General features: G+C 56.7%; 1 protein-coding gene across 1 annotated transcript in view; it reads left to right on the top strand.

Moving 5' to 3' along the window:
* Positions 1-1,243: 1,243 nt before the first annotated feature.
* Positions 1,244-11,778, top strand: part of FGD1 (FYVE, RhoGEF and PH domain containing 1) — a 52,843-nt gene continuing 42,308 nt past the window's right edge. Inside the window, exon 1 of the mRNA XM_055003570.1 lies at positions 1,244-1,373. Within this exon, the coding sequence (XP_054859545.1) occupies positions 1,244-1,373 (130 nt within the window). The remainder of the gene's footprint in view (positions 1,374-11,778) is intronic.

Below are 11,778 nucleotides of genomic sequence, written 5' to 3'. Positions count from 1 at the left end.
GTTCTAGTGCATCTTAGTTCAGAATGGATGGTGAAGGAACTGCCTTGGGGGCACTGACCCTCCCAGGGCGTCCCCAAAACAGGAAGAGGAATCCATGGGCGACAGAACAAACGCTCTTTGCGACAGGTGCCTCCTGTCCTGTCTCCAGAGAGCTCCTGCTGGTGCTGGAGCCCAACAACAACTCTGCAAAGTAGGCCAGGTTCTTCCCAGGCCATCCAGTGAGATGTTCCGGTTCAGGTCTCCCTGTCCAAACCCGAGGACCCCACCTTGAGTATGTGGAGGCAGAAGAGGTACAGAGCCAAGGGTCCAGGAGGAGGTGGTGGGTGGGTGGGTGGGTGGGTGTGTGTGGGTGTGGGTGTGTGTGTGGGTGTGTGTGTGTGTGTGTGTGACAGACACGCACAAATGCCTCCAGGAGAGGACCCTGATCCCCGGAGGGCGGGCAGGGCAGGGCAGGGCTGGGCTGGGCTGGGCTGGGCTGTTTCCAGTGGCCAGCCTGGAAGAGTGGCCTTCTCCTGGCTGGTTTCTAAAGAGCAGGCCTCGTTGCCCCAAGCACTTGGGGGGGGGGGCGGGGGCGGCGTGGCACCATCCCTTTGGCATTGAAATGGTTGTGCTGCTTTCTTTGTGAAGCCACCATCTAGTTGCCGGCGCGCCTCCTGGCTCCGCAGGGGAGTTTCTGCGCCTTCGAACCCTTCAGATCCTCTACAGCTGTTGTGGTTCGCAGCCTATTATTCCGCTGAGAGCTGGGGGGGGGGGCACGGAGCCAGGCGCCCCCGGCCCGCCTTTGCGCCCACACCCGCCGCGGGGACACCGGGCCGCCGCCCGCTCCGCTCCGCTCCGCTCCCCTCCCCTCCCCGCGCCGCTGGAGCCAATCGGCGCTCGGGCTGTGCGCGGCCGTCCCGTCCCGGCCCGGCCGAAGGAGGCCGGCGAGCGCCCGGCCAGCCCGCGCCTCTTCGCTCCCGGCGGGCGCCCCGACGTGGCTCGGCCCCCCGGCCCGCTGCGCGGGACATGCCCGGCCCCGGCGCCGCCTCCTCAGTCTCCGCCTCCGCCGCCTCGGCGCGGGGCTGTGCCTGGAGGGCGGGCGCGCCGCGGAGCCTCTTGGCGGGCCGGGCCCGGCCGCTCCCCGCTGCCCGGCGGGCGTAGCCGCGCTCGGAGCCCCGGCGGGCGGATGGCGAGCCGCAGCGGCCCGGCGCCGGGCGGCCCCTCTCGGCGGGGCGCGGGCGGCCAGTGAGCGGCGGCGGCGGCCATGCAGCGGGCCGGCGTGCTGGGGGTGGCCGGCCCGGAGCCCGGCGGGCCTTACTCGCAGCAGTGCCGCGCCCTGCGCTTCTCCTACCACCTCGACGCCGGAGCGGCCGCCTCGCCCCCCAGCCGAGCCGGTGAGTGCGGGCGGGCCGGGAGGGGGCCCCGCCGGCGGGCGATGCCGCGGGCCGGCGTGGGGAGAGGCGGGGGCCGTGCGCGCCCGGAGCCCGGGGCTGCCCCGGACCGGAGGCCTCCGCGCGGGAGTGCCGGCCAGTGGTTAGAGGGGCGGGCGGCGAGAGCGCTCGGGGGCGCCTGGCGGCATCAGGCCCGGGGGGGGGGGGGTCCGGGGAGAGGCCCCCCCCCGTTGTTTTGCAGCAGGTTCAGTCCGTGAGGAGGAGCTGCCGCGCCGCCCTGCCCCCGCCGGCAGATGTTCTGCCCCCGAACCAGCAGAGAACAACAGGCCCCCCCCCACGCCCCCACCCCCGAGGGCCCGGGCGCCGGTCTCCTGCCCCAAAGGGCTGCCCGGGCTCTTGCCGCCTTCCCGGCGTTGCTGTCTTGTAATCCTGCCATTTTGATTCTTGGCTTTGCAAATCCCCAAATCTGTAACACGATCGGGAGGGCAGATGTGGAACAAAGAGAGAGGCGCTCCCGCCTCGGGGGCGGCGGTTCCGAGGGCATCTCGCCCCCCCCCCCCCGCGTCTTGTCTAACCATTCGGGTACCCCAGGAGGAAGCTTGAGACTTTCTGGCTTTGTCGGGGCAGGACACTTGGGGGTCCCCAGCCAGCACGTGTGGCTGACCCTCCCTTTCTTGGTCGTTGTCATTCAGCCGGCTGCTGTTGCCTTCCTTGCTCTACTCTGAATCTGCATCAACTGTCCCAGCGGAACTCATTGCCACTTGTTCATACTAAGGCTCAGAGCAGTGAACAGAATTAGTACCGAAGGGGTTGTTCTTTCAACCACGTGTTTTCAGAGATGTTGTGAAAATTCAGGCCAGGGTTTGGGCCTGGTACCCAAAATACATCCTCTCAGGATGCGGGGAGGAGAGAGGGGAGGAGTAAGCATGGGTGTTCCTGCCTGCTGCGAAGAAACCCTCGTGGAGACATTGGCACATTTGAGTCACTCTTGCAAGTCTGGTATTCTTAGAAACCTTGGCGAGAAAAGTGATGGCAGAAATGATCTGGGGGGGGGGGGGGGGAAGCAGAAGCGCCTTCCTTGACAAATGGATGAAACCGGGGGCCCTCTTCTCATCCCCTGTGGTAACAGGATACAGGCCACACCAAGCGCTAGGCCTTGGGTCTGGCGCTTCACAGGGCCCGTGATACCTGGTTCCTGCCTGGCCTTGGGCATCGGGGCAAGTGATGCTGTCTAAGTGGGTGGAACGGGATGAGGGTCTGGATAATTGGATTCTGCCTGTCGCTGCAGGAAGGGAGTTGCATCTGACGAAGAGAGCTGTGATTCTCGAAAGCTTATGCTGCAATAAAATTGGTTAGTCTTAAAGGTGCTACTGGACTCTTTTTGATTTTGCTGCCACAGACTAACACGGCTCACTCCTCTGCATCCAAACCGTGTGCTTTCCTGGGCCCGTTGCATTCCTTGATGCAGAGCAAGCCTTTCCCATCTCTGTCTCTTTCCTCTGTTGAGTCAGAGCGGGGTAAACTGCTGCCTTGCTCTGTGCCCAGGCCAACACCTGATGAGATCAGGGCTCTGTGTGCAGAGATGCTCTTGCCACAGTACGCAAAAACTGTGCCGGCGATGTGCTGATTTCCTTTTGCTGTTCTGCTGGTAGCAATTTCTGTTGTAGGGAACAACAGTTTCTGTTGTTTCTGTTGTGGGGAAGACCTACACGTCCTCTCGTTTTCCTCTTTTCTTCCCTCCAAAGTATGGTTTGGGATCAACTCCTGTCCTTGGCTAGCCTCCCCCCAGCTTTAATGTTACAGGGCCACACACTGCTTCCATGGGGCTACCACAGGGGTCCAGGCCAGGATGGCTGGGGGGCAGCTAGGGAGGCAAGTCAAAAGGGGGCAGTTACTGCTGGGGAGGGGAGGGACTCCTGCTTTGCTTTGCTTCTCCTGAGTCTGCCTGCCAAGCTCTGTGTATTTTATGCTCCTCGGCTAAAGAAACCCAGATGCGTCCAAATGCTTCGGCTGGAACATGCCTGTTCCTAAAGAGTGCACCTCCCTGGGCATGCAGTTGTGCTTCCATCTTGCGACAGATTTTTCAGCCAGAAAAGGGAGCCTTTTTTTATCGTTGCTGCTTGCAGTAGGAATTGGCTGACTTGCACTGCTTGAAAACAAAATGCCCTGCGTGAAAGGAAGCCTGCTGGAAATCCTGGCTTCTCTAGAAGGTAGAATAGACCACTGACTAGATGCTTTTGCTAGCCAGACGGGACTCCTGCGCCCTGCTTCTCTGGGGTCTGGTAGGTTATTGTGGAAGGATGCGGCTGACTCCCTGGAATGGTGTGGTTAGAGGAAAGAGGGTCAAGGGATGGGGCTCAGCCTGAAAGGAAGAGGGTAGGATCTAGGGAGTGTGTGTGTGTGTGTGGGGGGGAATCAGACATATTTCCAACTAATATTGTGATATTTTTCCACCCGTGCACGGCAGACGTGTGGGAGAGGAAGCGGGAGCTCTTTTGGACCAGGCACCAGCCATTTTTGTCGCTTGCCCATTTCCCGTGTTAGCGTGGGTCTCCCTCTCCCTCCCACCTTCCCTCATTCCAAAGCCCTGAGGAACGCTGCCGGGCTGACATACAAGCACAAGCCACATCCTGGCTCCGGGGAAAGCCACAGGGGGGCTCTCTGGGGGCCAGAGCCAAGCTTGCGATACGGCTGGAAGGCCACATCCTCCTCCTCAGCCTGGCCGTTGTGGGTGCAGGTGGTCCGAGGGGGCTAGAGGGACCCGAGTCACTCAGGTGCTGGAACAGGGGTGGGGGGGGCGCATGCATGCTGAAAAGCAATGCCCTAGCAAGGTGGGCATTCCAGAGGGTTAGCTACGGTAGTCTGGAGTAGCAAGATAAAGCCGAAGTCCAGTGGCACCTTAAAAGAGAGGGGGGATGAGTTCGGTTGTCTTTAAGGAGTCACTGAACTCCTGTTTTAATTTATTAATGTCCTAGCCGGCTTCTCTAGGTCCAGGGAATCACAGCTGAACAGAGCGGTTCCTTTGTAGCACTTGCGCTTCTCTTTAGATCAGGGCAAATAGCGAAGTCAAAGGGGTGCGAGCAAAGGACACAAAGGGGGGGCAGCTCCAGAAATGGCTTTCACTCTGTGAACAGTTCACAGGTGATTTTTATACTGATTTGGTAACTACATTGCAATAAATTTGTATGTTATTAAACATAAATAAATAAAACCTCCTTGCAATATCAAAGGAGATATAAATTAAGTTTTAACTAAAATAAAGCATGCTTTTTTGTTTTTTAGCAACGGCTAAATGTCTTTTTCCACTCCTTATAACAGTAACACACAAAGCCCCAAAAACACATCAGTTAACAAACTAAAGGCTTGCTTGCATTTGACTTAAAGATTCCCCATTCTTCTTGGGAGAATTTTGGAAATGGTTATGTTAATGAGAGAGTGCCGTTTGTGTGTGTGCGCGTGTGTGTGTGTGTGTCTGTGTGTGAATGGGTAGGAGGGAAATCCCAGCCTGGTGTAACAAAGAAAAAAGACAGAATGAGGGAAGGAAAGTAGTGGAATTTGGAACTGGGGACCCTCAGAAGATACAAGAGGAACTTGTGGCCAAAAGAGTTGTAGGTCCTATGTGTTCTGGGAGATCCATGTCTGGAAGTCCCTGCAGTTTATTAAAATAACAACAACAACATTCAATTTATATACCGCTGTTCAGGATGACCACCCACTCAGAGCAGTTTGCAAAGTATGTCATTATTATCCCCACAACAAAACACCCTGTGAGGTGGGTGGGGCTGAGAGAGCTCTGAGAGAGCTGTGACTGACCCAAGGTCACCCAGCTGGCTTCAAGCGGAGGAGTGGGGAATCAAGCCCGGCTCTCCAGATTAGAGTCCTGCCGCTCTTAACCACTACACCAGACTGGCTCTCAGTCCTCAGTCACAAGAGGGCCTGTATCCTTTCCCCAGTGGACAAAATACTGGAACCCGGAAGCTGTTTCAGGTTGGGAAGCAGTATGGGGGGAATCTCAGCTCCCCTCCCGTTGTGCCTTGGTCTCGATCTGAATCGAGCCTCTGTGTGCCTGAGGATTCAGTTTCCAAAATTGTTAAGAGCTCCATATATGGAATTCCTCGCACATGACGGGTTTGACTCTGAGGTAAAATGAGGTAGCTGCCTCAACGGGTAGAATTCAAGGCTTAATGGCGGGCAAAGCCTACCTAGTTTGGGTTTCATTTAAATTTTTATGCATGTTAGGTATAAAGAAATAGTCTAGAAAATTACATTTTTAAAAATGAATTCAAAAACTCCTGTTTGGTGCTTGTGGCATGTTATACTCTTCTGGATTATCCACGGGGGGCGGGGGGGGCGACATGCCCAGGATTCTGCCTTGGCATCTCGGTTTGGGGCATTATTCACGGTGGCAGAGCGGGAGCCTGATAACCTGACTGAGGGAGCGCCGCTCATCCCGAAGTTCTGCTGTGCAGGTTAACAGGAGCCCCCGGGTGGTTTGTACAGGATTTATTCAGGAGAACTTCCCTTTGTGATTTGCAATTCAATCCACTGCATGTTGACTCCAGTCTAAGCCCACTGGAGAGCCAGTTTGGTGTAGTGGTTAAGAGCGGCAGGACTCTAATCTGGAGAACCAGGTTTTACCCCCCCCCCCCCACTCCTCCGCTTGAAGCCAGCTGGGCGACCTTGGGCGAGTCACGGCTCTCTCAGAGCTCTCTCAGCCCCACCCACCTCACAGGGTAATTATTGTTGCGGGGATAATCATAACATACTTTGTAAACCGCTCTGAGTGGGCATTAAGTTGTCCTGAAGGGTGGTATATAAATCAAATGTTGTTGTTATTATTGATTTTAAAGGGTTTAGAATGAAGTCGCTGAGTGCAGGATTGCGGCATTTGTGCCGTGGTTTTTCTGCTTCAGATGCCAAAAGATTCTGGGCCTGCTTTGATGACAGCGGGGTCGGAAGCGACCCAAACCGGAGGGCACACCTGGGGGACTGCTGCTCCTTCTCCTCGCTTGCAGTCTTTTCAGGCAAGCCTCGCCATTTTTTCCATCCATCTGGGTGAGAAGAGCTATCTTTAGAAAGGGGCCGGGCTGGGGAGCTGTGGGGCGGCCGTAGTTCACTGTGTCAGCAGCAGCTGCCAGGCTGCGAGAGGGGAGGGGAGGGGAGGGGAGGGGAAAGCTTGGCTTGCAAACGGCCAAGGCTTGCAGGGTCAACGTTATTGGGAACGGGGCTGTGCCTACCACTGTGCCAAGGCTGCACCGTTGCCCTGGCAGGGCAGCACCCTTCCCAGCAGCCCTGGGACCACCTTTCTGCCTCTTAGTGTTTTCCCCTTTCCTGAATTTTCATGCTGTAGGAAGATTCAGAGCTGAGAAAAGAAAAGAGTTTGCCCATTACTTTTCAGAATTAACTAATAACTCATAGGGTGCAGTGATGGCTGCTGGTTTAGATGGTTTTAATAGGGAGAGGCAGTGTAGTGCAGTGGTTAGAGGGTTGTCTAGAATCTGGGATTTTGGACCCTGACCCAGTGTAGGTTGTTCCTATGAATTATTCCAGAATGCAGCCCTTATTGCGCTGCTGATAAGGCAGTGTTGGGCTATGAAGAATAATTTAAATGTTTTAGAGCTCAAGAGCTGGGCTCCGCACAGACTATTCAGACTCAGCCGTAAGTAAATGGCAGTCTTCTGTGTGTGTGTGTGTGTGATCTCTGCACCTGTATTATTTATCTCCTAATGAAATTATAATGCCACGCATACTTACTTTTAAGTTCCAGTGAATTCAGTGGGGACTTCCCCATTGCATAGGGTTGAATTGCAAATCGCGTTAAGTACAAACAAAATAAGTTGCATGTATAATACACATTATTTATTAGGAGCCTATAAATAGCTCGGTGCCGCACTGGAGTAAAATCAAAGACCAGCCACACCAACAGTCTAGCAGTCTGTGAAGACAGAAGATGAAAAAAACAATGGGGAAACTATCTCCATTGTTTGTATATAATTGTTTGCCCGGTTCTGGTCGTTGCGTATTTCTCCTATTACACTGTGTGCTAAGAGAATGGAAGGAGCGGAAGAGATGGAATTTGGGGGGGCTAGAGTGGGAGCCATCGTAGGGGTGGGGAAAAGGGTCACTGCAGATCCCACTCTGGAGTCCTTATCCCCAGCCCCAACTGCCGTGAAGCCACAAGTGTGTGTTGCTGCTAAGGCTGCTAGTCCCCCAGTGGGGGCAGGGGGTCCCCTGTTCCTAGCCCCTGCCCTCCACCGCCACTCATCTGGCCAGTGGGGGGTGGGAGGCCCCAGAGAATGGGCCTAGGAGGCAAGAAGCCTCCCAGGGCAGTGCGCAGCGGGTGTGCTCCCCATGGGTGCAATGATGTCACTTCCGGGTGTGATGTCATCACACCCAGCCGCAGCTGGCGCGCCCCCCGCCCATCGCAGGAGTCTGAAAAGGTCAGGGCCAGATGATCCCCCCCCCCTCTCCCACTAGGAGGGCAAGGGGGCTGGCCACCCTAGCGGCTGCGTTTTGCTCACGTTCATCCCAATTTTACTTCTCGTCCTTCCCCTCTCTCTCTTGTCCCTGGCTTCTGACCCCTTTCTCAATTTGGGCTGTAAGTTCCTTAGGGCAGAGGCCTGTTTTTCGCTTAAACTGCTCTGAGAAGGGTCCTGATGCCCTTGTCTAAACAATACTAGTCTTGCTTGGCCCATCTTTGTTGTGTTGAGATTTCATTGCTGGCTCATTGCCTCTATGTCTGCAGGACTTGGGGGGCCTGAAAAGCGCCGCGTCCGTTCTGCTCCTGTGGGGTGAGATCAGGCAGCGCAGGGGAGGGACCCAGAAATATGGTGTACTTAATGCTAAGCTAGGACTGTGGAGCTTAAGAAGTGGGGGGGGGGGCAGGCCTTTTTCTTACTAGGCCTGCTCTTCCAAGACTTTTGTGAGATGTTTTCCCCTCCTGCTGCTGCCTTCTGCTTCCTGTCCTGTGAGATGCCAAGAGTTAACACCCCCCCCCGCCCCACCCCCCATCACCTACTGCAGAGCAGGGTGAGGGCAGGATACATCCTTCCGCACCGCCCACCCTTGGCTTCTCTTCCCTCTTTGCAAGCTTTTTCTTTCTTGCCGATCCCTTAATACGTTCCATATGGGCCCGTGATGTGGACAGAAGCTTCCGATCCGCTCAGGGGCCGTAGATGCTGGTGGGATGGACAGGAAAGGTACCCAGAACCACCCCTTGCCCCCTTGGCTTCCACCCCCCGCCCCGCGTAGTGGGGCCTTCTTGTTTTTATGCTGAATTTCAGTTGCCTGGGGAGGGAGGGGTGCAACCTGGTCCATGAAGCTCTCTTTGTCCCCACCAAGGGCTGCTTATCCTGGGTGTGCTCCAGGACGGTTCTTGTGTGTTCAAATCCCTTTTCGTATTTTGACGGGAGATTGGGCACCAGAGGTCAGCATGTGCGTTCCCTCTCTCGTTCCCCTTTTAAGGGGGGGGGGCTTCTTGGAAAGCCTCCTGTGGGGCTGCTGCTCCAGGCTTCCCGCACAGAGTTAACGATCCTCTCGGCTGCAGCTGGGCTGGCCCGCTTCTAAGTCGTCTATCTGGTCCACTTTCCTCTTCCCGGCTCTTTGTGCATTCTGGACAGATGTTCTATGGCTGGGCCGCCGTCCTGTGTTAGTCCTGCTTGGATTTTGTGCTCTGTAATTTTTACAGGCGGGCCTTTAATTTGCTGGAGGCTGGACACAGTTGGAAAGCCAGAGAGAGACTGGCAGGGTGGAGTCCCCAGAGAGAGACTGCAACCTGAGGCGGTTTTTAAGTAAGAAGATTGCTGTGGCCTAATGGGCGGTGGGGGGAGCCTGCGCCAGCTAGACTCCTTGCCCTGGAGCCCAAATCCCATCCACTTTGGCTATTTTAGGGAGCCCCGTGGTGCAGAGTGGTAAGCGGCAGGACTGCAGCCCAAGCTCTGCTCACGACCTGAGTTCGATCCTGGCGGAAGCCGGGTTCAGGTAGCCGGCTCAAGGTTGACTCAGCCTTCCATCCTTCCAAGGTCGGTAAAATGAGTGCCCAGTTTCCTGGGGGTAAGGGGTAGAGGACTGGGGAAGGCAATGGCAAGCCACCCCGTAAAAAGTCTGCCAAGAAGACGTGATGCGACGTCCCCCCCATAGGTCAGTAATGACTCGGTGCTTGCACAGGGGACTCCCTCTACCTTCACCTTTTTTGGCTATTCTGGGTCCCCCAAAGTAAAGGAGTATTTTTTCTTGAGTTGGCTTAACCTATGAAGGTCTTGGAGAATAAATGAGGAATAACTTTTCCGCGCCTGTGCCTGGGGCTGGGTCCCCCAGTCCTGCACTCTGGCAGGAGAACAGCAGAGTCCATCCAGCTGCCCTCTGGCCAAAGACATCCTGGGGCGGTGGAGTTGGCCCCCATCAGGGCTGGGGAAGCACCAGACTTCTGTACCAATCAGGAGACAGCTGGAGGACGTGGACGCTCTGCAGCCAGCAGAGGAGGCAAGGGTGGGGCTGGCGGCAACAGGGCTCTTCTCCCTGGGCCCCCAATGGCCAACGGCCAGCCAGAGGAAGACCACCCAGAGATGGACTCCCGCCTGTCCCCAGAGCAGGTAGTGGAGGTGCAGCGGCTCCAGAGGAGGGCCCCTAGGGGGTTCTCCCCGTGGCTGGGGGAATCCAGTGTCATCAGCACGTCATACCCACTGGCCCCAGCCAGGTGGCGCAAGCGCAGTGCTGGCTCCCAAGCCTGCCGACAACATCTGGTTCTGTGCTGACTACCAAGAAGTAAACAAGGTTGCCTGCTTCGAGGCTTGCCCCGGCCTCAGGGCTGATGTGTTGATCGATCAGCTGCCTCCTGCCTGCCATTGACCTCATTAAGGGCTATTGGCAGGCCCCCCAGCGCCATGAAGATTGGGCAAAACTGGCACTCGCCATGCCCCAGGGCCTCTTCCAGTTCAGAAGCCTGCCTCTCAGCCTGCATGGGGCAGTGGCTGCCTTCCAACACCCCGTGGAGGCTGTCCTGGCCAGATGCCCCTCCTTCGCCCCAGCCTCTGTAGATGACGTGATTCTCTTCCGTCCTGGCTGGGCCACCCACCTGCCGCACTTAGAGGGTGCTGGACCATGCTGGGCTCAAAGCAAGCTCTGCCGAGAGCCATGTGGCTCTCAGGGAGCTCTGGCACTTGGTGTTTGTCGCAGGGATGGGTGCCTGAGACCCTGACTGGGAAAGGTGTCCTCCTTGACTGCATACCCCCGGCCACGGACCACGAAACGGCTCTGCTGGTTCTTAGGGCTGCTGGGATACTGACGTTGCTCTGTCTCCTGCTTTGCTTCCTGTGCCATGCCCCTCTCTTTCTGCCTGTGACGGGGCCAGCCAGGGCAGACACAGGGGTGACCAGACCAATGCAAGGCTTTCTGCTCCCTCAGAACAGTCTTCTCCTAAGCCGCAGACCTCTGGAACCGCGACTGCAACGAGCCATGCCTCTTGCGGGTGGAAGCTTCCAAGACAGGGCTCAGAGCGGTCCCGTCCCAAGGGTGGGAGGGCCCCGTACTGTATCCCGCAGACACCCACTGTTCTACGATTGAGAGGGAAGTCCGAGCCACCAAGTGGGTTTAGGGGGTGCTCCAGTACTACCTCACAAATAACCCCCCCTTTGTCCTCATAACTGACCACCCGCCCCTCCAGTGGTTTTCGAAGATGAAGGACTACAACAGCTGGGTCGTACGTTGGGATCTATAATAACTGTGCTTGTATACCACTCTTCTAGACAGAGTAGTGCTCCACTCAGAGCAGTGGACAAAGTCAGCATTATTATTATTATTATCCCCACAATGCAGCTGGAGAGCTGGGCTGAGGGGAGCGGCTGACCCAAGGCCACCTGCACTCACCAGTCTGACGGCAGGGCTCGTCTGGATGCCCCGTGGCCAAAGACAACCTGGTGGCATGAAGCTGGCCCCCAGGAGGGCTGTTGGAAGCGCCAGCCATTCCCCTTAGCGAGGAGGTGGTGGGATGGTGCCAATGCTCAGTAGCTGGCAGAGGAAGCGAGGACAGGGCTGGCAGCAAGGAAACTACCAATGTGCCCAACAGAGATCAACCCCTGGCAGCAAACAGGACGCTCGAGAGGCCCGTAGCCTGCCTCCCAGGGGCGGCCAGAGAGAGGCCTGCGGTGATGTGCTTGAGGGGTGGGACCGCAGGAGGCAGAGGCACCAGCAGACGCAGGTGAGGTGCAGCCCTGCCCCACGGCCTGTGAAGGAGCCCCGGGGAACGGTATGGAAGGTGGAGGGAACAGGATGCCCCATAGCCCCCAGCCCTGTTCTTCCCTGAGGAACGCTCCTGGGAAGGGGTAGATTTGTCTGTCTGTCTGTCTTTATTTCTCACCGAGATTCAAGGCAGATTTCAAAGTGCAAGTGAAATACAATCTCCATCCCATAA

Source organism: Eublepharis macularius, chromosome 19, assembly GCF_028583425.1.
Source record: "Eublepharis macularius isolate TG4126 chromosome 19, MPM_Emac_v1.0, whole genome shotgun sequence".
NCBI lineage: Eukaryota > Metazoa > Chordata > Lepidosauria > Squamata > Eublepharidae > Eublepharis > Eublepharis macularius.
This window is presented reverse-complemented; position numbering and strand designations above follow the sequence as displayed.